Here is a 21261-nt window from a genome sequence, read left to right as displayed (position 1 = left end):
GTAAACTAAGTTTGAGGGTGTTGTCTCCTCTTAATTTTTTTAGAAGACTTTGAAAAAGATTGGCATTAATTCTTTAAATGTTCTGTGGAACTATCTGGTCCTGGGCTTTCTTTTGTTGGGAGGTTTTGATTATTGCTTCAATCTCTGTAGCCATTGTTAGTCTGTTTAGATTTTCTGTTTCTTCATTACTTATTCTTGGTAGGTTTCATGTTTCTAGGAATTTATCCATTGCTTTTGGGTTATCCAATTTGTTGATGTATAGTTGTTCATAGTAGTTTCTTATGATTCTTTGTATTTCTGTGGGGTCATGTGTAATGTCTTCTCTTTCATTTATAAGTTTATTTTCCTCTTTTTTTCTTGATTGATCTAGCTAAAGGCTTATTTTGTTTATCCCTCCAAAAATAAACATGGCTCTTAGTTTTATTGATTTTTTTCAATAAAAAAATAAAAAATCTCTGTAATCTTTATTTCAGTTATTTCCTCCCTGATTTTTATAATTTCCTTTTTTTCCCTGTTAATTTGGGCTTAGTTTGTTCTTTTTCTAATTCCTTTTGGTGTCAAATGGTTGTTTATTTGAGATCTTTCTTTTTTCTTAATTTAGGCATTTGTGGCTGTAAACTTTCCTTGTAAAACTGCTTTTCCTACCTCCCATAAGTTTTGGTGTGTCTTATTTTCATTTACATTTGTCTCAAGATACTGTATGATTTTCCTTTTGGTTTCTTCTCTTATCCATTGGTTGTTCAGGATTGTTTGTGTGTTTTTCTTTCTTTTTAAAATTTTTATTTATTTATTTTGAGGCAGAGAGCAGGGAAGGGGTAGAGAGGGAGAGAGAGAGAAAATCCTAGGTGGTACAGAGCCCAATGTGGGGCTCAAACCCACAAACCATGAGATCATGACCTGAGCTGAAATCAAGAATCAGATGCTTACTGAGAGCCACCCAGGCACCCTACAATTTTGCATTGTTTAAATTCTAATTTAGTGAATTTTTCAGCTTTCCTCCTGTTACTGATTTTTAGTGTAATACCACTGTGGTCAGAAAAGATACTACAAATTGTTTCAATATTCTCCCTTTGTGTTCCAACATATGATATATCCTGGAGAATGTTTTGTATGCCCTTGAAAAAAAATGTGTATTCTGGTCTCTTGAATGTAATGTTCTTTGTATGTCTGTCAGGTCCATTTGGGCTGTAGTGTTATTTAGGTCCACTATTTCCTTCTTAATTCTGTGTGGATGATTTCTCTAATGTTGCAAGTGGGGTGTTTAAGTGCCTTACTATTATTGTGTTCCCTTCTATTTTACCCTCCAGTTCTGATAATATTTGCTTTAAATATTTAGGTGCTTCAGTGATGGTACATACATATTTATAATTGTTATATCCTCTTGATGAATTGACCCCTTTATTACTATATTGTGACTTTTTCCTTTTGCCACTGATTTTGACTAAAAGTCTGTTTTATCTGACATCAGTATATTTTGGGTTACCATTTGCATGGAATGTCCTTTATCATCCCTTCAATTTCAGCCTATGTATATCTGTAAAGCTAAAGAGAGTCTTTTGCAGGCCACATATCATTGGATCTTGTTTCTTATCCATTTAGGCACTTTGTGTCTTTTGACTGGAGAATTCGTTTATTTACATTTAAATAATAGATAGGTAAGTACTTGCTATTACCATTTAAAAAATTATTTTCTGAATTTTTAATTCCTTTGTTCCTTTGTTCTTTTCTTTCTCTCTTAATTTGTGTTATTTATATATATATATATTTTTATGTACTTTAATTCCTTTCATTTTATCTTTTATGTAACAACTATAGATTTTTTTTTTCTTTTTGGTTACTATAAGGCTTATATAAAACATCTTAGAGATATAATAGTCTAAGCTGATAACAGCTCACTTTCAATCATGTACAAAAACTCTACACTTTTATTTCACCTCCCCCAACAATTTATGGAATTGTCACATTTTACATCTTTATATATTGTGCATCCATTAACAAATTTTTGTAGCTACAGTTCTTTAAATATTATCCTTAGTTTTTATAATAGAGATAAAAGTGATTTCTATACCACCATTAAAATACTAGGGTATTCTGAATTTATGTATTTATTTACTCTTTATAGTGAGTTTTATACTTTTATGTTTTTATGTTGTTACATAATGTCCTTTCATTTCAGCTTGAATCCCCTTTCATGTTTTATTAACAGCAAGTTTAGTGGTAATGAACTCCCTTAGCCATTGTTTGTTTGGGAATGTCTTTATTGTTCCTTCATTTCTGAAGGACTGTTTGGCTGGGTGTAGTATTCTTGTTTGGCAGATTTTTTCTTTCACTACTTTGAATATAATATCCCACTACCTCCTGGCCTGCAAGATTTCTGAAGAGAAATCTACTGATAGACTTATGTGAGTTCCTTTGTATGTGACAAGTTGCTTTTCTATTGTTGCTTTCAAAATTATCTCCTTGTCTTTGACTTTAAACGTTTGATTATAATTTTTCTGAGTAATTTCTGGGTTGATCTTGCTTGGGTTCCTTTAAAAAAAATTTTTTTTTTAATATTTGGTTATTTTTGAGAGACAGAATGCGAGCAGGGGAGGGCAGAGAGAGTGGGAGACACAGAATATGAAGCAGGTTCCAGGCTCTGAGGTGTCAGCATGGTGCCTGACATGCAACTTGAACTCACAAACTGTGAGATCATGACCTGAACTGAAGTCAGATGCTTAACTGAAGCATGCCCCATGAGTTCCTTTGAACTTCCTGTACCTGGATATCTACGTCTTTTCCACAGTTTGAGAAGTTTTCAGCTATTTTCCTTAAATAATCTCTCTGCTTCTTTCTCTTCCTTCTCTGGGACTCTCATGATGCAAATACCAACTTGCTTGATGGTATCCCATAATTTACTTAGACTTTCTTCACTCTTTTTTTGTTCTTCTAATTTCAGATGATTTATCTTTGAGTTTGCTAATCCTTTTGTGTGATCAGTCCTGTTATTGAAGCTATGTTCTAAATTTTTCATTTCTGGCAATTGTATTCTTGAGCTCTAGGATTTCTGTTTGGTTCTTTTTTTATAGTTTCTGTTTATTAAATGTATTTTGTTCATGAATTGTTTTTCTGATTTTGTTTAGTTGTGTTCCTTTTGCATTTTCATTCACTTTTTAAAAAGATGATTATTTTGAATTCTTTTCTGGGTAAATCATAGATTTCCATTTTTGGGGGGTCTGTTACTGGAGTGCTATTAGTGCTCTTTGGTGGTGTCATATATATTTAATTCATGATCTATGTTGCCTTGCATTGGTGTCTGTGCATTTGCAGGAGCAAATGCCTCTTTCAGTTTTTATAGAATGGAAGGTAAAGGCCTTCTCTTGTCTGTTCCTTGGACTGATAGTATTACTTCTAGAATCACAGTTGTGCTGGGTTGGAGCTGGTTACAAGGCTGTCACTGGATCTGCAGTAGAGTCTGTGGTTGGGCTTGTTACCAGGGCTTAGGCCAGTGTGGATCACTTCTGGTCCCTGGGTGCATACTACTGCCTGTAGTACTTTGTTAGTAGGGTGGTACTGGACAAGGCTTCACGTGTGGCTCCTGTTATCAGGTAAATAGACAGTGGGCTTATTATCAGGTAGATGGTGGGTGTGGCTCCCATCAGATCCCTGGGAGAACTGCTGCCTCCTTACTTGATGGCTCCCTAGGTAGGCAGGATTGACCCTAGACTGTACCTAAGAGGTGCTGGAACTGAGCCTCAGGGCTGTTTTACAATCCACAAGAAAGATTAGGATTCTCAGACTGGCTCTGTGGACAGAGATGGGCATGTCTCCCTCCAGGTCACTGAATAGGCTGAATTGATCCCTGATCATGGCTTAAGGGGCTCAAGTTGAGTATAGGGACCTTTCAGGATCTTCTGGAGTACAGTATAAGCTCTTACCAAGTCCCTGTGCCTGTAGGACAGCTCACGGATTGAGGCTGGAGGTGTCTCCTGTCAGGTCCCTGTGGCAGCAGGACTATTCACAGGCTGCAGTTGGAGGGGTTGGAACTGAATATAGGGCCCTTTCAGAGTTATCAGTATTGCAGGTAAGAATGTTTCCCACTGGGACCCTGGACCCTCAGGGTTGCTGGCTGGCTGTGACTGTGACGAGGCTGGGATCATGTATAGGCCCTTTTAGGATCATTGGGAGGACAGATGGGAGTGACTACAGCCTGGACCTCTTGCCAGCAGGCCTACTTGTGGACTGTGGCTGGAAGGGGCCCAGAGTAGAATATGGGGCTCTTTCCAGATCTTCAGATGCATAGATGGTCGTATCCTCCACTGGGACCCTGGACCCTCAGGACTGCTGGCCGACTGTCAGACTGTTGCTGTGAGGAAGATAGATCCCTTTCAGGATCTCTAGGGGCACAGACAAGAGTGTCTCCAACAGGGTCACTGTGCCAGCAAGATTGTTCCTAGACTGTGGCTGAGAAGGTCTAGAGCCTAGTTAGAAGGTTGTTTAAGAATCTATGGTCTGCTTGAATTTGGTGGGCTTACTTCCAGTGGCTCCTGCACTGTACCCAAGAGGAGCTAGAGCTGGTTCAAAGACCACTTCCAGTCCACAACTGATGTAAGGTCTGTATGACTACCACCTGATTTGGGTAGGAGTGACTCTTACAGGTCTCTTGGCATATAGCAAATTCTGGTGACCCCAAGTTGAATGGGGGCTGTAGCTGAGTTCTGAGGCGGGGGGGGGGGCGTGCAGAGCTATTTCTATTTCTGTAGTTGAGACTACAGTCAGTAAATCAGTTGCCTGGAGTAACCCTGCCTTCTCAAAACAACTCTTTTCATTCTTGGACTGCACTGGGGTTTTGCAGCCTCCTATATGGATCTGGAAGCTCCCAGGAAAGCACTTTTGTCTGTGCATGGATGCCAAGTTGTTGTCAAGAAGGGCATTTGTGCAAGAGATGTCCTATTTGGCCATTTTGTTGTCCTGTGTTACATAATGTTATTTGCATTAACTAAGATATTTTGACTCTTTATTTACAAAAATCAAGATAACTTAAAAGCAAAACATTAGATGCTAAGTAAGTTAGTTTTTTCTTTACTAATTAATACTAGTACTAAGTAAAATCTTAGAATCCTTGACATTTATTATATTAGACTCGGGAGACCTGGAGTTGATTGTTATTGCCAACATGAAAGTGGTGCAGCAGTCCTGCAGCTCCAGTTCTTGATCAATGAGGTAAGGATTTTCTTGACTATCACAGAGGCATCCACATATGCACTGCATTAGTTGATGTGATCTTTTTAATATTATGATATATAAAAATATATTATTTTTATTTAAATATGTTATATTTTGTATATTCTAAATGCTTAAAGATATATATGTGTGAAATATTATTCATGGTCACATTTCTTTAAAAAGAATATTTCAGTGCTCACTTTGGCAGCACACATACTAAAACGGGAATGATACAGAGAAAGATTAGCATGGCCCCTGTGCAAGGATGACATGCAAATTTGTAAAAGACTATTTTAGTATTTGTCAATTTATTAGATTGTAAAGGAAAAAGGTCGTACCAGAAGAATGTTATTGTTATTCAGCATAATTTACAGATTATTTAATTTTTTAAACTTACTAAAACCAATTGCTTCCTTGATCACTAAATTTTTTTCTGCATGCCAACTTAAATTTTATAATCTAGCACTAACTTCATGTTTTGCCTTTATCTTTCATGAAATAATCTTTTCAGTTATTTACCTATGGGTTCTGCTATCTATATATTTATACATATTTGTTGGTATATGTATGCATTTGTATTTATTTGTATATCCATAGGTATTATGACAATTGACTCCCTACTCCATCCCTGTTTTTATAGACCTATGGTGATAAAGAGCCTCCTAAAGACAAAGTATGTAATTAATTATAAAGCTCAGAAAGGTTGCAGATCTTTCATTAGTTGAAGACTTCTTAAAGCCTTCTGGACTCATATTTTTATTCATATTTTAAGTGGGTCATTGAGTTTTCTAGAGCTGTGTTCAATTAAGTGAGCCAGTCAATGCAAAAATGCTTTAAGGATTTGTGCCATACTGGGGTGCCTGGGTGGCTCAGTCGGTTAAGTGTCCAACTCTTTTTTTTTTAATTAATTTTTTTAATGTTTATTCATTATTGAGAGACATAGACAGAGCACGAGCATGGGAGGGGCAGAGAGAGGAGACACAGAATCTGAAGCAGGCTCCAGGCTCCAAGCCACCAGCACAGAGCCCCTTGTGGGCTTGAACTCACAAACCATGAGATCATGACCTGAGCCAAAGTCAGATGCCTAACTGGCTGAGCCACCCAGGCTCCCCTAAGTGTCCAACTCTTGATATCTTCTCAGGTTCTGATCTGGTGGTTGTGAGATTGAACCCTGCATCCGGCTCCATGCTGAGCATGGAGCCTGCTTGGGATTTTCTCTCTCCTTCTCTCTCTGCCCCTCCCCCACTCATGCATGTGCTCTCTTTCTCTCTCTCAAAATAATAATAATAATAATAATAATAATAATAATAAAAAGCATTTGTGCTGTACTGAATTTAGGCACATAGCAGACTGAACTCAGTGCCTTGAGAAAAAGAAAATGAATTATTGCTGATTGTTTCCTTATGACATGAATGATGATTTTATTCACTATCTCCATATATTTACTATATTTTTTCTAAAAATTTTATAATCATAAACATGGGTAAAATGGTTCATAGAGCTTTGTATCAGAGATAGTTAAGGCATGAAAAATTTGTGATGTTGGCAAATGTCCACCCTTTACTTCTTTTGGCTGAAAATCTTTCTCAGAAGATTGACAAACCTAGCGTATTTTACCTTATAGTCATATTTACTATGGGATACCGCAATGAGAGAGGGAGATAAAGAAGAAAAGGGAAAAATTTTAAAAACATTTTATTATAATACTTGTCATTAGTATTTAGAATGCCAACCTTTTTGAAGTCTCCTTGTTACTCTGTAACTCTTAGTAGAGTGATCTCAGCCTTTTGCCTTCTGCATGGTTGTTCACTAGCAGGTATAACTTGTTTCTAGGTGATTTTCTCTCATTTTGATTCTCTGAGAATCATCTTGAAATCCTTAGGTTTACTTCTGTGCTGTATAACTAAGTAAAAAGAAAGCCTTTAACATCCTTCAGTTTCCATCATCTAACCAGAACTAGTTACCCTGATCCATCTTACACTCAGCTCTTTTACCTTTTTCCAAACTTCCTAGTCTGACCTCATGGCTGGTGTTTTTATTTGTTTTTAATCTTTTCACGAATTTTTATTACTTGTGCTTCTTACAGATTCACTTTGCTTTTATAAATAAGTCCTAGACACCTGCTGATGTGCTTACTTTCTTATGTGTCTTATAATCTTTATTGGTAGTGTTATGCTCAGTGGTACTGTTCATGTCCCTCCAAAATGATAAATTGTTTCCTATTTTTGTCATAGAATTAATAATTCTATGACTTCCTTCATAGATTTATTTGGCTATTAAACTGATGTTGAACATATGTTGCTTTATTTTAATTCCATTGCCTTTGGCATATTGTATCTTTTGTATAGCACATAACTATTTATAGAATTTTTATTAATTTCCTGTATCATGTTCTATCCCCACCCTAGTCTAAGTGAATTTCCATTTTCCTTAGAAAGGAGATCAACATCCTATATCTAAAAAATTAGCCTATCAACACTGGCAAGCAATCCTAGTAACATTCCAGTTTGTATATAAGAAACATTTGGGGACAGTTTATACATAAAACAAGCAAACAAACATAAAAATCCTCAAGGCCTGTATACAGTACATTTTATTGCATGGAATGTAATTATGGGTTCATGTTAAAAATATATATATGAGTGTATACTTTTAATCATGTGTATTTATATACTAATATATAAATGTGCAAATTATATACATTTTAAACATATTTTAATGGATATACTCTTGGATTATGATTGATGTTTTAAAAGCTATTCTTTGAGCCTGAAATCACAGGTATACAATATGAGGAGAAGCATGATAGGATACATGAACATTTTTGTCTTAGGAATCTAAATGTTCTTCTATAACAATTTCTATCTTCTCTTTTTTAATCCCTAATGAAGAAATAAATTCTGGGAATTTCATTATAGTTAATCTGATCATCTAAATGGGATAATCATATTGATATCTGCAGTTGATATTATAAACTATGAAAGGTTACTTGTAACAGAGTACTTTGGAAAATATGAAAAGAATTTTAGATATCTCAGGATATGATGATTCTGCAAGATCTGGCATTTTCAGCTGGGAAACCTATAATGGTAAAACTTCTGACATAGTTTAAGATGTTCCTAGCTCACATAAATAGTTTAAGCATACATATCTATGAAATCATACATGGCAGCTAGTTATCTGCCCTTATGGTATCTGCCATATTAAAAGGTAGAAAACATACTAGTGTATTTGAAATATAATTTATTTGTATTTGGACTAATGTAAAAAAAATCTTTGTATTATTTTTGTAGTTATACTGAATTCTAATTGGAGAAATGTTTTCTTTTATTAAAGGTGTTTTCTTTTATCACAGATGAAGCTTCTTGAAACCAGTTAATTCTTGAAAATAAATTATACCACATGTACTTTTTAGAAAATATATATAATTTACAACTGTACAGAGAATCTTTACAAATGGTGAATAAAATATAAATATAAAATATAAAATATGACCAGATTGCAATTTTAAAACTTGGTTGGATATTTTCTTTTCTGGAAAGCTACATAGTATGTATGCAAATAGTAGAAGTGAGAAAATTAAACCTAGTTTTTCCCAAAGAAAATTTAAAAAATTTTTTTCTAAGGTTTTTTTAGTGTTTATTTATTTACTTTGAGAGAGAGAGAGCATGAGCAGAAGAGGAGCAGAAAGAGAAGGAGAGAGAGAATCCCAAGTAGGCTCTGCACTGTCAGCACAGAGCCTGATGTGGGGCTCAATCCCATGACTGCAAGATCATGACCTGAGCCAAAATCAAGAGTTGGACACTTACCTGAGTGAGCCACCCAGGTGCCCCTACAAAAAATTTTTAATATCCATATGATGCTACAATAATTATTTCTCTCCAGTGGCAAATGCATATTCCTTGAGCTAGTCATCCTGACTAGCAGTAGTTCACTTACTTCTTCTATTCAGCATTCTTAGCCCTCCTGATTGAAGTATGTACAATAGTTTTCTTTATATTTCTAGGTTATATAGATACAAGTAACTCTTAAAGTAGTGTAAAACATAGCAAATCAGCTTGTTGGTTTTGCCTAACAAAAAACTCTTAAGGAAGTCACTCACTTACTTTGTCTTCTTTTTGTTTCAGGGTGCCTTGGTTAGTGCGAGTTCAGATGATACACTTCATTTATGGAACCTTAGACAAAAAAGGCCAGCTATTCTTCATTCTCTTAAATTTAATCGAGAACGGTAAGAATGTCTGAGTTAAACAATTTCTTAATGTATGAAAAAAGTATTTCCTGAGAAGGAAGGTTAGGTTTCAAGGTTAACCTTGAAAGACTATTTTTTTCATAATCTTAATATCTAGAAATAACTTAATGTTAGCCTTGTTTTTATAGTTTATTTCATAGAAAATTCATAACTGATATAGATTTAATCATCTACTAATGGGGAACTCCTAACATTTTTATTCTCACTGTAAACTGGCACTACAACAATGATGTGTTCTTTCCCCTATGCCAGGGTGCTGAAAACGCCCTAAAATTTGAAAGTCAAGTAAATACTAAATGTATTTTTATACCTTTTGATCATGGCAATTGTGTCTTACATTTTCAGTCTTTTGCTTAAATATTTTTACATGAAAAAATAGCAGGAGAAAGTTTTAGATTCCAAAAATATTTGTTGAGCAGTACTACACATTCAAGCTAAATGTTTTCAAAAATGACAATTTGATCAGAATTTAGATTCCCTCATTTTAGAATGAAATATTAATAATGAGAAAGAAAATTGAATGGAAATGGGAAAAATTAATAGGTTTTATTTCTAACTACCAAATTTTAATGTTTCTAATGTTGTATTCAATTAGTCCTAGAACATAATTCACATCTACTCAATTGATAATCCACCTGGAGATAAAGTAAAATTTGTATTTCTTTATCTGTCTCTGTAATTTAACTATAAAATAACCTGATATTTGTTTATTATTTGGAAAACAATCTAACTCTTTGCAGTGAATGAGAAGGGCCTTCACAGGAAAATTTGATGTTAATGAAAGGAAAAGAAACCCCTGAGAAGTAAATTTACACAGATTAGCAAGTACTATTCAAATTGAGGTAGGTGAATAATGGAGGCAGGCAGTCATTGCTGAGAACTCAAGATAGTACTTACATTGTTGAATAGTAATACTTTAATATGTAATCATCATTATATGGGCAGAGCTTAATGAAGTGAATCTGTTTTTATAGCTATGTGAGAAAATAGGATGGCAGTTATGCAGACATTCTCTTTTTCTTTTTTTTTTTTACCTGAAGCTTTTTCTTTTTCTGTTTGGGTGCATACTATACTATTTAAATAATTAATCCTCAATATTCTGAGTAATATTCATGAGTATTATTTCTACAGTATTTTAGGATTTGGCATCAATGGAAATTTTTATTATAATACCTAGTATATTTTGAGAGGAGAGAATATATATTTTAGATGTTTGCTAAAACTAGATAGAATTTATTTAGATCTAGTTTTGGTTATATTATCTTAAATTTTAAAGTAATACAACAGAAGTTTCAGGATATTGAAAAATTTAAAGATCAGTCAAGAGTTGTTATACTATTCCTGTTTTTTACCACTAAAAATATCATGTACTCAGATATTGACATACTGATTTTTTCTCTTTCACTGTTTGTAAGATTTTGTTTGTTTTTTGAATGGACTGAGTAGATCTGGCCCTACACTTCTGTGTAGATGGACAGAATAGGCTTTCCCCCCTTACAGTTGGAATGTTGAAGGAAATGTTCTGGCTCCTTTCATGGCCCTTTGTGGAGTGGGGGAAAGAAATGATGGTGATGATTTCCAATTATACTTTTATTATCTCAACTGAAGTACATTTAACTGTTAGCAACATAAAAGAGCAAGCCGGAAGATTTTGGATAAGTTTAAATCATAGGAATTGTATAGGCACTGCTTATTTTAATGCTGACAAAAATGTGATATCTATGTGGTTGACAAAGATAAATTCATCATCTTGAATTTGAAAATAAATTATCTTGACTTGAAATAATCATCAACTATCACATTCTCTTGTATAGGGGGGAAATATTTTTAAACTTATGATAAATAGAAGCCTTAAGTCTGTAAAGGAGAATTTAATCAAGCACTTTTTGGAACTCTAAACCTTCTTAAATTAGTCATTTCACTATGTAAATTTCTATATATTCTTATGCTTATGCCAAATATATATTTAATTTATATATTTTATGCTATAAATTTTAGGTTATTTTTTTATTAGGGCAACTTCAACCTTTGGTCTTAAAATCTTTGAGGCAGTAACTGTTGAGAAATAGGTTTAGATATTTCAGCTGCTTCTGGGGAATTATCCTTGGATTCCCTTAAAATCTGATTTTAAAGCTAAATATGGAAGAGCAACTGTTTTGATCTCTGTGATGCATGATCTGAAAATGAGTAAAATAAGTCATTTATATTTTAGTCCTTGCTATCACTGATTGTAAATTGTACAAAGTTGGGTAAAGCATAGAATTGTTTTATATGGTTCTCAAGTAAAATTCAATAGGTAGACTATGACATAAAGATGTTAAATTATTTATACTTATATCAGAGTTTATTTTTTCTATCTGTGGTGTTCTGATAATTAATATCATCAGACTACTTCTAAGGAATATTAGCTAAGTTGCAGGGAAGTAATATTTTAAGAACCCTATAATTTATGAAATATCTAGCAAACTTGATCCATCAGAGTTGGCTTTTGGGGAAGTTTGTACCCCCAATTTGAAAGGTAGTATTGCATTATAAAGGTAATTTGAATTCTGTTTATTTAAGAATTTTCTTGAATAATTCATATTTAGCTGGTTTAACATTCAAAAGATGTAAGTTGTATATACAATGAAGGATCTTTCTTCCACTCTTCTTCCTTGGACATTTAGTTCCCCTCCATAGAGGCAAGCAATGTTACTTATTAATTTATTATATCTTTCCAGAGCTTCATTATGTACATATATAGGCAAATACATGTAACATAATTTTCTTCCTTATGTATACATAAGCAAATATGAAAATACATATTTTTGTTACACAAATTATAGCATGTTTTACACTTTTGTACTTTTTTCACTCTCTTTATAATTTATTCTAAAGATTATTCCTTATTAGTACATAAAAAGCTTCCTTATTCTATTTTATTTTACTTACTCTTTTGGTATGTGTGTAAATGTTACCAAATCAAGGAACTGTGTAGGGGTGCCTGGCTGGCTCAGTTGGTGAAGCATGTGACTCTTGATCTCAGTGTTGTGGGTTCGAGCCCCCTGTTGGGTGTAGAGATTATTTAAAAATAAAATCTTTAAACAAACACACATATTGGGGCGCCTGCATGGCTCAGTGGGTTAAGCATCCTACTCTTGATTTTCACTCAGGTCATGATCTCATGGTTGGTGGGATTGAGCCCCATGTTGGGCTCTGCACTGACAGCATGGAGCCTGCTTGGGATTCTCTCTCTCTCTCTCTCTCTCTCTCTCTCTCTCGCTCTCTCGCTCTCTCGCTCTCTCGCTCTCTCTCTCTCTCTCTCTGCCTCTCCCCCACTTGTGTGTATGAGCATGTGCTCTCTCTCTCAAAAATAAATAAATGAACATTTTAAAAAGCTACATTAAAAAAATAAACTATGTAAATATTAAGTGTACACATGAAATAATTTTATACCCATGTAACAAACACAAAAATCAAGAAACATAAAATTACTAGAACTATGGAAACTACCCCCCCCCCCCTCTGTTTTATCTTTCAATCACTAACCCCAGGTATAATACTATCCTGATTTCAAACACTACAGATTAGTTTGCCTGTTCTTTGGGCAGTTATAAAAGTGATACCATGCATATACAGTTGTTTATGTATAGCTTCTTTTGCTCAATGTTATATTTGTAATTTCAGCCAGGTTGCATGTAGCTATAGTTTATTACTTTCACTGTTATGTAGTATTCAACTTAGTGAATATTCTTCAATTTGATTAACCATTCTACTTTAATTCACTTGCTTAAATTTAACTTTTTTATTTCCACTTAGATTTTAGAAATAGCTTGTCAAATTCCACAGACAGATTTCCTGATATTTTGATTTGACGTACTGATCTGAAAAGATATATGGATCCTTATATTCACTGTAACATTTATAATAGCCGAGTTATGAAACACACACACACACACACACACACACACACTAGAATATTGCTCAGCCATGAAAAGAAATAACTCTTACCATTTGTGATAGCATGGATGGACCTAGAGGGTGTTATGCTAAATAAAAATAAGTCAGACAAATACAATATGATATCACTTACATATGAAGTCTAAAAGAGAAAACAAAACAGAAATAGACTTATAAATACAAAGAACAAACTAGTGGTTGCCAGGGAAGGGCAGGGATGGGCCAAATAAGTAAATGAGATTAAGAGGTTCAAACCTCCAGTTACACAATAAATAAGAAAAAAAAAAAAGAATTATTTTGAATTTGTAGATTAGTTTGGGGAGAACTAACATATTCCACGAAGATGGGGGATGACAATATTGGTTCATTGTCATGGACAATGACAACATTGATTCATTCAGTTGATGAACAATGGCATATATTATATCCCTCCATTTCCTTAGGTCTTCTTTGATTTCTCTAAATAACATTTATAAATTCTCTAAGGAGGTCTTCCACATTTTTGTTAGGTTTAGTCATAAACATTTTTTTTAAAATTCCAGGATAGTTAGCATATAGTGTAATATTAGTTTTAGGTGTACAATATAGTGATTCAACAATTGCATACATTACCAAGTGTTCATCACAACAAGTGCACTCCTTAATACCCATCTTCTATTTCAACCATCCCCCTTCCTACCTCCCTTCTGGTAATCATCAGTTATCTATGGTTAAGAATCTATTTCTTAGTTTGTCTTTCTCTTTTTTTTTTCCTTTTGTGCATTTCTTTTGTTTCTTTTTAAAAAAATGTTTACTTATTTATTATGAGACAGAGAGTGAGAGCATGAGTAAGGTAAGGGCAGAGAGAGAGAGAGAGGGAGGGCAAGAGAGAATCCCCCAAGCAGGCTCCATGTTTTCAGCACAGAGCACAATGCAGGGCCCAATTCCATGAACCGTGAGATCATGACCTGAGCCAAAATCAAGAATTGGATGCTCAACTGACTGCACCACCCAGGTGCCCTTTATTTGTTTCTTAAATTTCACATTTGAATGAAATCACATGGTATTTGTCTTCCTCTGACTTATTTCACTTACCATAATATTCTCTAACTCCATCCATGTCATTGCAAATGGCATGATTTCATTCTTTTTTTATGGCTGAGAAATATTCGATTGTATGTATATATATTACCACATCCATTCATTGGTCAGTGGACACTTGGGCTGTTTCCATAATTAGGCTGTTGTGGATAATGCTGGAAAAAACCTGGGGGTGCGTGTATCCTTTATGAATTAGTATTTTTGTGTCCTTTGGGTAAAAACCTAGTAACGTAATTGCTGAATCTCTGGATAGTTCTATTTTTAACTTTTTGAGGAATATTCATACCATTTTTCACAAAGGCTGTATCAGTTTGCATATCCACTAACAGTGCAAAAGGGTTCCCCTTTCTCTATATCCTCGCCAACACCTTTTGTTTTTTGTGTTGTTCGTTTTAGCCATTCTGACAGGTGTGAGGTGATATCTCATTGTGGTTTTGATTTGTAATTCCCTGTTGATGAGTGATGTTGAGCATCTTTTCATGTGTCTGTTGGCCCTCTGTATGTCTTCTTGGAGAAACGTCTATTCATAAATTGTGCCCATTTTTAAACTGGATTATTTGTTTTTGGATGTCGAGTTATATGAAGTTTTTATATGTTTTAAATACCTTTTATTGGATATGTCATTTGCAAATATCTTCTCCCATTACATAGGTTGTTGTTTTAGTTTTTAATTGTGTTGATTGTTTCCTTCACTCTGCAGAAGCATTTTATTTTGACGAAGTTCCAGTAGTTTATTTTTGCTTTTATTACCCTTGCCTCAGGAGAATATCTAGAAAAATGTTGCTAAGGCCATTGTCAAAGAAATTACTGCCTGTTTTCTCTTCTGGGATTTTTATGATTTCCTGTTTCAAGTTTAGGTCTTTAATCCATTTGAGTTTATTTTGTGCATGGTGTAAGAAAGTGGCCCAGTTTTATTTTTTTGCATGTAGCTGTCCAGTTTTCCCAGTGCCACTTGTTGAAGAGACTTTTTCCCCATTGTATATACTTTGCTGCTTTTTTGAAGATTATTTGACCATATAATCGTGGGTTTATTTCTGTGCTTTCTATTCTGTTCCATTGATCTGTGTGTCTGTTTTTGTGCCAGTACCACACTGTTTTGATTACTACAGCTTTGTTATATAAGTTGAAGTCTGTAATTGTGATACATCCAGTTTTGGTTTTCTTTCAAGATTTCTTTGTCCTTTTCATTTCTTTTGTGGTTCTGTACAAATTTTACTATTATTTGTTCTAGCTCTGTGAAAGATACTGCTGTTATTTTGATATAGATTACATTAAATGTATAGATTGCTTTGGGTAGTATAGTCATTTTATCAATATTCTTCTAATTCATAAGCATGAGTATCTTTCTATTTGTGTCATCTTCGATTTCTTTCATTAGTGTTTTATAGTTTTCAGAGTACAAGTCTTTCATTTTGGTTAAGTTTATTCCTGATATTTATTTATTTATTTATTTATTTATTTATTTATTTATTTATTTATTTATTTTTGGTGCAGTTGTAATTGAGATTTTTTCTTAATTTCTCTTTCTGCTGCTTCATTATTAGTGTATAGAAATACAACAGATTTCTGTACATTGGTTTTATATCCTACAAGTTTACTGAATTCATTTATCAGTTCTAGTTGTCTTTTGCTGTTTCTATTAGTGTCTAGTGAGACACTAGTGTCTAGGTTTTTCTATTATATAGTATCATTTCCTCTGAACTACTTCTTCCTTACCAATTTGGATGCGAGTGGACATCCTTGTCTTGTTCCTGATCTTAGGGGAAAAGCTCTCAGTTTTTCCCTATTGAGTATGTTGTTGGATAATGATGTTGGCCTTTCATATAAGGCCTTTATTTTGTTGAGGCATGTTCCCTCTAGATCTGCTTTGTTGAGGATTTTTATCATGAGTGAATGTTGTACTTTGTCAAATGCTTTTCTTCATATATTGAAATGATCATACAGTTTTTATCCTTTCTCATATTGATTGATTTGTGATTATTGAACCACCCTTTAACTCAGGAATAAATCCCACTTGATTGTGTTGAATGATTCTTTTAATGTATTGTTGGATTGGATTTGCTAGTATTTTATTGAAATTTTTTGCATCCGTGTTCATCAGAGTTATTGGCCGGTAGTTCTCTTTTTTTTATATATCTTTATCTGGCTTTGATATCAGAGTAATGTTAGCCTCAATTTGGAAGTTTTTCCTTTTTTATTTTTTGGAATAGTTTGAGAAGAAGAGATATTAACTCGTCTTTAAATGTTTGATACAAATGGCCTGTGAAGCCATCTGATCCTTTTGTTTGTTTGGAGTTTTGGGGTTACTGGTTCCATTTCTTTGCTTCTAATCAGTTTGTTCAAATTTTCTGTTTCTTCTAGGTTTACCTTTGGGAGGTTATATGTTTCTAGTACTTTAACCATTTCTTCTAGGTTGTCCAATTTGTTGATGTATATTTTTTTCATAGTATTCTCTTAACAATAGTTTGTATTTCTGTAGTCTTCATTCTTTTTACTCCTCTTCCATTTCTGATTTTATCTATTTCAGTCCTTTCTATTTTTTTTGAGTATGGCTAGAGGTTTATGAATTTTGTTTATCTTTTCAAAGGGTCAGCTCTTGGTTTCATTAATCTGTTCTATTGATTTTCTGAAGTTTCTATATCATTTATTTCTGCTCTAATTTTTTATTATATCCTTCTTTCTGCAGGTTTTGGGTTTTGTTGGTTGTTCTTTTTCTAGCTCCTTTAGGTGTAAGGTTAGGTTTTTTTTTTTCTTTTAGATTTTTCTTGCTTCTGTATTGCTGTATTGCTATTAATTTTCCTCTTAGAATTATTTTTGCTGCATTAGGTTTTGGATTATAGTGCTTTCATTTTCATTTGTTTCCATGTACTATTTTATTTGTTCTTTTATTTCCTGGTTGACCCATTTATTGTTTAGTACCATGTTATTTAACCTCTATGTATTTTTGTTATTTCCAATTTTTTCTTGTGGTTGACTTCTAGTTTCATAGCATTGTGGTCAGAAAAGATGCAGGTTATGACTTCAATTTTCTTGAATTTGTTGAGGCTTGTTTTGTGAGCTAATATGTGATTTCTTCTAGAGAATACTCCATGTGCACCTGAAAAGAATGTGTTTTCTGCTGTTTTAGGATGGAATGTTCTGAATATATCTGTTAAATACGTTTGGTCCAATGTGTCATTCAAGCACTGTTTCCTTACTGATTTTTGGTTTGGATGATATATCCATTAATGTAAGTGGGGTGTTAATGTTCCCTACTATTGTATTAATATTGATTAGTTCCTTTATTTTGTTATTAACTGTTTTATGTATTTGAATACTGTCTTGTTGGGCCCATAAATACTTACCAGTGTATATCTTCTTGTTGCATTGCTCCCTGTATATTGTACCGTGTCCTTTTGTCTCTTGTTACAGTCTGTGTTTTAAAGTCAATTTTGTCTGATATAAGTATTGCTACTCTAGCTTACTTTTGACATCCATTTGTATGATGGATATTTCTCCATCCCTTCACTTTCAATCTACAGGTATCTTTAGGTCTGAAATGAATCTCTTATAGGCAGCAAATAGATGGGTCTTGTTTTTTTTATATACTCTGTCACCCTGTCTTTTTTTTTTTATATACTCTGTCTTTTGATTGAAGCATTTGGTCCATTTTCATTCAAAGTAATTACTGATAGATATGTATTTATGGTCATTTTATTACTGGTTTTGTCATTGTTTTTGTGGTTTTCCTCTGATCCTTTCTTCTCTTGATCTCTTTCATGGATTGTTGGCTTGCTTTACTGACATACTTGTATTCCTTTCTCTTTATTCTTTGCATATCTATTAGTGGTTTTGATTTGTGGTTACTATTAGGTTTGTATATAACATTTTCTTGATATAGCAGCCTACATTAAGTTGATGGTCACTTAACTTTGAATCCATTCTTTACTCCTCTCCTACCCATGTACTTAGGTACATGGTGTCATATTTTATACCCTTTCATTTCTTGAATTCCTTGACTGATTTTTACAGATATACTTACTTTTTTTTTTTTTTTTTTTTTTTTTTTTACCAATTCTGTGCTTCCACCTTTTTATACTCTCACTGATGTTGTTTCCTTTCTATTCAAAGGGTTCCCTTTAATATTTTTGTAGGACTGGTTTAGTAGTCATGAATTCCTTTAGTTTTTGTTTGTTTGAGAAACACTTTATCTCTCCTTTTATTTTGAATGATAGCCTTTCTGCAGATTTTTTCCTTTTAGCACTTTGAATATATCATGCCATTCTCATCTGGCCTGCAGAGTTTCTGCTGAAAAATCTGCTGGTAGCCTTTTAAGTATGTAACTCTCCTTTTCTCTTGCTGCTTTCTTTAGTTTAAAAAACTGTTTCCTTGGATTAATTTTATTGGGGGAATCTCTGTGCCTCTTGGATCTGGATTTCTGTTTCCTTCCCCAGATTAGGGAAGTTTTTAGCTATTATTTCTTACAATAAATATTTCTTTTTCACTCTGTCCTTCTGGGATCCCTATAATGCGAATGTTACCATGCTTGTTAGAGTTGTTGAGCTTCCTAAGTCTGTTCTTATTTTACATAATTCTTTTTTGTCTCCCTTGTTCAGCTTTATTACTTTCCATTACTCTGTCTTCCAGGTCATTAATTCATTCCTTTGCTTCCTCTAGCCTGCTATTTATTCCATCAAGTATATTTTTAATTTCATTTATTGTGTTCTTTTATCTCTGATTGGTTCTTTTTTATCTCTTTGTTAAGGGTCTAACTGATGTCCACCACTCTTTTCTCAAGTCCAGTGAGTACCTTTATGATCATTACTTTAAATTCTCTCTCTGGCATAGTACCTGTATCCATTTTGTTTAGGTCTCTTTCTGTTGTTTTGTTCTGTTCTTTCATTTGTTTTGTTCTTCTTCTATCTCCTCATTTTGTCTAACTCTCTGTGTCTGTTCCTGTGTATTAGAAAAGTCAGCTATATCTCCTGTTCTTGAAAGTATTGGCTTTATGAAGAAGAAGTCTTATAGTGCCCTGTAGTGTGGGCTCCCATTTTGCCTAAGACCTGTCACTTCAGGGGTATCTCTTATGTGCATCGTGCATGCCTTGCTGTTGAGTCCTGGCTTTTATCCTTCATACCAGTCATCTTTAGAGGTTCTCTTTGCCTGTTGTGGTCAGTGTTTTATCCCCAGCCAGGTGGGGTACATTTTAAAAAAGTGTGCACAGGTCTTGTGAAATGAGGCCTGCTGCTGCCACTAGAACTGAGGTTCCACAAAATGTGCAGGTCAGGAGATGGGGACTTGGTGGGGTTTTTGCAGGACTTCTAGGGGAGGAGTCTTTGCAGCACTGGAACTAAGGAAAGTGGGAAAGACAGATCAGCTGAAGTGCAGGTAGATGGGGCTTGGTGTAAGCAGGTTAGATAGCTAGTGTAGGCACCATGCTGGTTCCTGCAAGTGGCCATGTGTTTTTGCGGGGGTAGGGAGTGTTGGGGAAGGTAGAGCTGGGGAAGGAAGTGTTGCCTGCCAGCTCCTTTGTTACTGGAGGTATCTTCCATGATCCCTGCCTCTCCAAGCCACTTTCTGAGATGAGTAAATAACTCTCCTTCCTGTCTGCCCCTGGCATTTTTCAAACTGCTGCATCCACACTGTATTTCCACTAGATGTTTCTTGGGCTGTCTCTTTAAGGGCAGTGACTTCATTTCCTGATGCCTCTGGGCCTCACAGAGTGGAGACTACTGACTAAAAAATGTCTAGGCTTTAAGTCTCACTGGTTGTAAGAATTCACGAGATTTGTTCTCTCTCACTTTCAAAGCCAAATATTATAGGCATTCCTCTTCCCTGTGTGGACTCCCCAGTGTGACAGTCTATTTTTCACTCTTCTTTATGCCACTGGATTGTTCTCTACCACGGGAGGCGATGGTCCATTTCACTCCAAATCTGTGACTTCACCCTTCCTACCCTCTTCAGTGTGGCCTCTTTTCTACCTTTAGTTGTGGAGTTTGTTCTGCCAGTCTTCAGCTCATTTTCTGGGTTGTTTATGCTGATGTGAGTGTTATCTACTTGTATCTGTGGGACAAGATGAGCTTAGGATCCTACTTTGCCATCTTTCCAGCTTCCAACTATGTGCTATTCATTAGGGTTTTTAGTTGTAAGCAGAGGACTTGGGAGAAAAGAGGATATTTTACCTTGATCAGAATTAGACATTCTAATTTAGTTATTTTTATTAAAATTTTGCAGAATCCAGCCCTATCTGGGCTGCCCCTTGCTAGGCCAAGGGGCATAAAAAAATGGATGACTATAGATTCATGTGCAGTTATAATGTATAATACAGAGGGATCCCACATATTCCCTACCCAGTTTCACCCAATGGTAGTAACATCTTTCAAAACTATAATACAAATTCAGAACCAAGATATTGTCATTGATTCGGACAAAGTGTATAATGACATATATCCATAATTATCATACAGAGTAGTGACTGCCCTAAAAATCCACTATACTCTGCCTCTTCATCTCTGCCTCTATTTCACCCTACTAACTACTGTCTTATTACTGTTTTCGTAGTTTTTTCCAGAATGTCATATAGTTAGAATCACACAGTGGTAGCCTTTGCAGATTGGCTTCTTTCACTTAGTAATATGTATTTAAGGTTATTCCATTTCATTTCACTGTTTCATTTCAACATTTCATATTATCTGTTCACTTACAGACTGACATCTTGGTTGCTTCTAAGTTTTCGCAATTATGAATAAAACTTCTCTAAATATAAACATCCACATGTAGGTGTGGACATATGTTTTCAACTCTTTTGG

The 21261-nt window shown here is 34.4% G+C and overlaps 1 protein-coding gene and 1 non-coding gene across 4 annotated transcripts in view; both read left to right on the top strand.

Annotated features, from left to right (window-relative positions):
- The window catches only part of STXBP5L (syntaxin binding protein 5L), a 398449-nt gene that overhangs the window by 82878 nt on the left and 294310 nt on the right, over positions 1-21261 (top strand). For all 3 annotated transcript variants that reach the window (XM_047876610.1, XM_047876607.1, XM_047876609.1), the window contains exons 4-5: positions 5121-5202; positions 9333-9433. In XM_047876610.1, coding sequence (XP_047732566.1) covers positions 5121-5202; positions 9333-9433 — 183 coding nt within the window. The remainder of the gene's footprint in view (positions 1-5120; positions 5203-9332; positions 9434-21261) is intronic.
- LOC125175812 (U6 spliceosomal RNA) lies at positions 5398-5507 on the top strand. Its single transcript, XR_007155987.1, has one exon. It is a non-coding gene; the product is annotated as a U6 spliceosomal RNA (small nuclear RNA).

This window comes from Prionailurus viverrinus, chromosome C2 (assembly GCF_022837055.1).
Source record: "Prionailurus viverrinus isolate Anna chromosome C2, UM_Priviv_1.0, whole genome shotgun sequence".
NCBI lineage: Eukaryota > Metazoa > Chordata > Mammalia > Carnivora > Felidae > Prionailurus > Prionailurus viverrinus.
The sequence above is the reverse complement of the archived record's forward strand: the minus strand, read 5'-3'. Positions and strand labels throughout refer to the sequence as shown.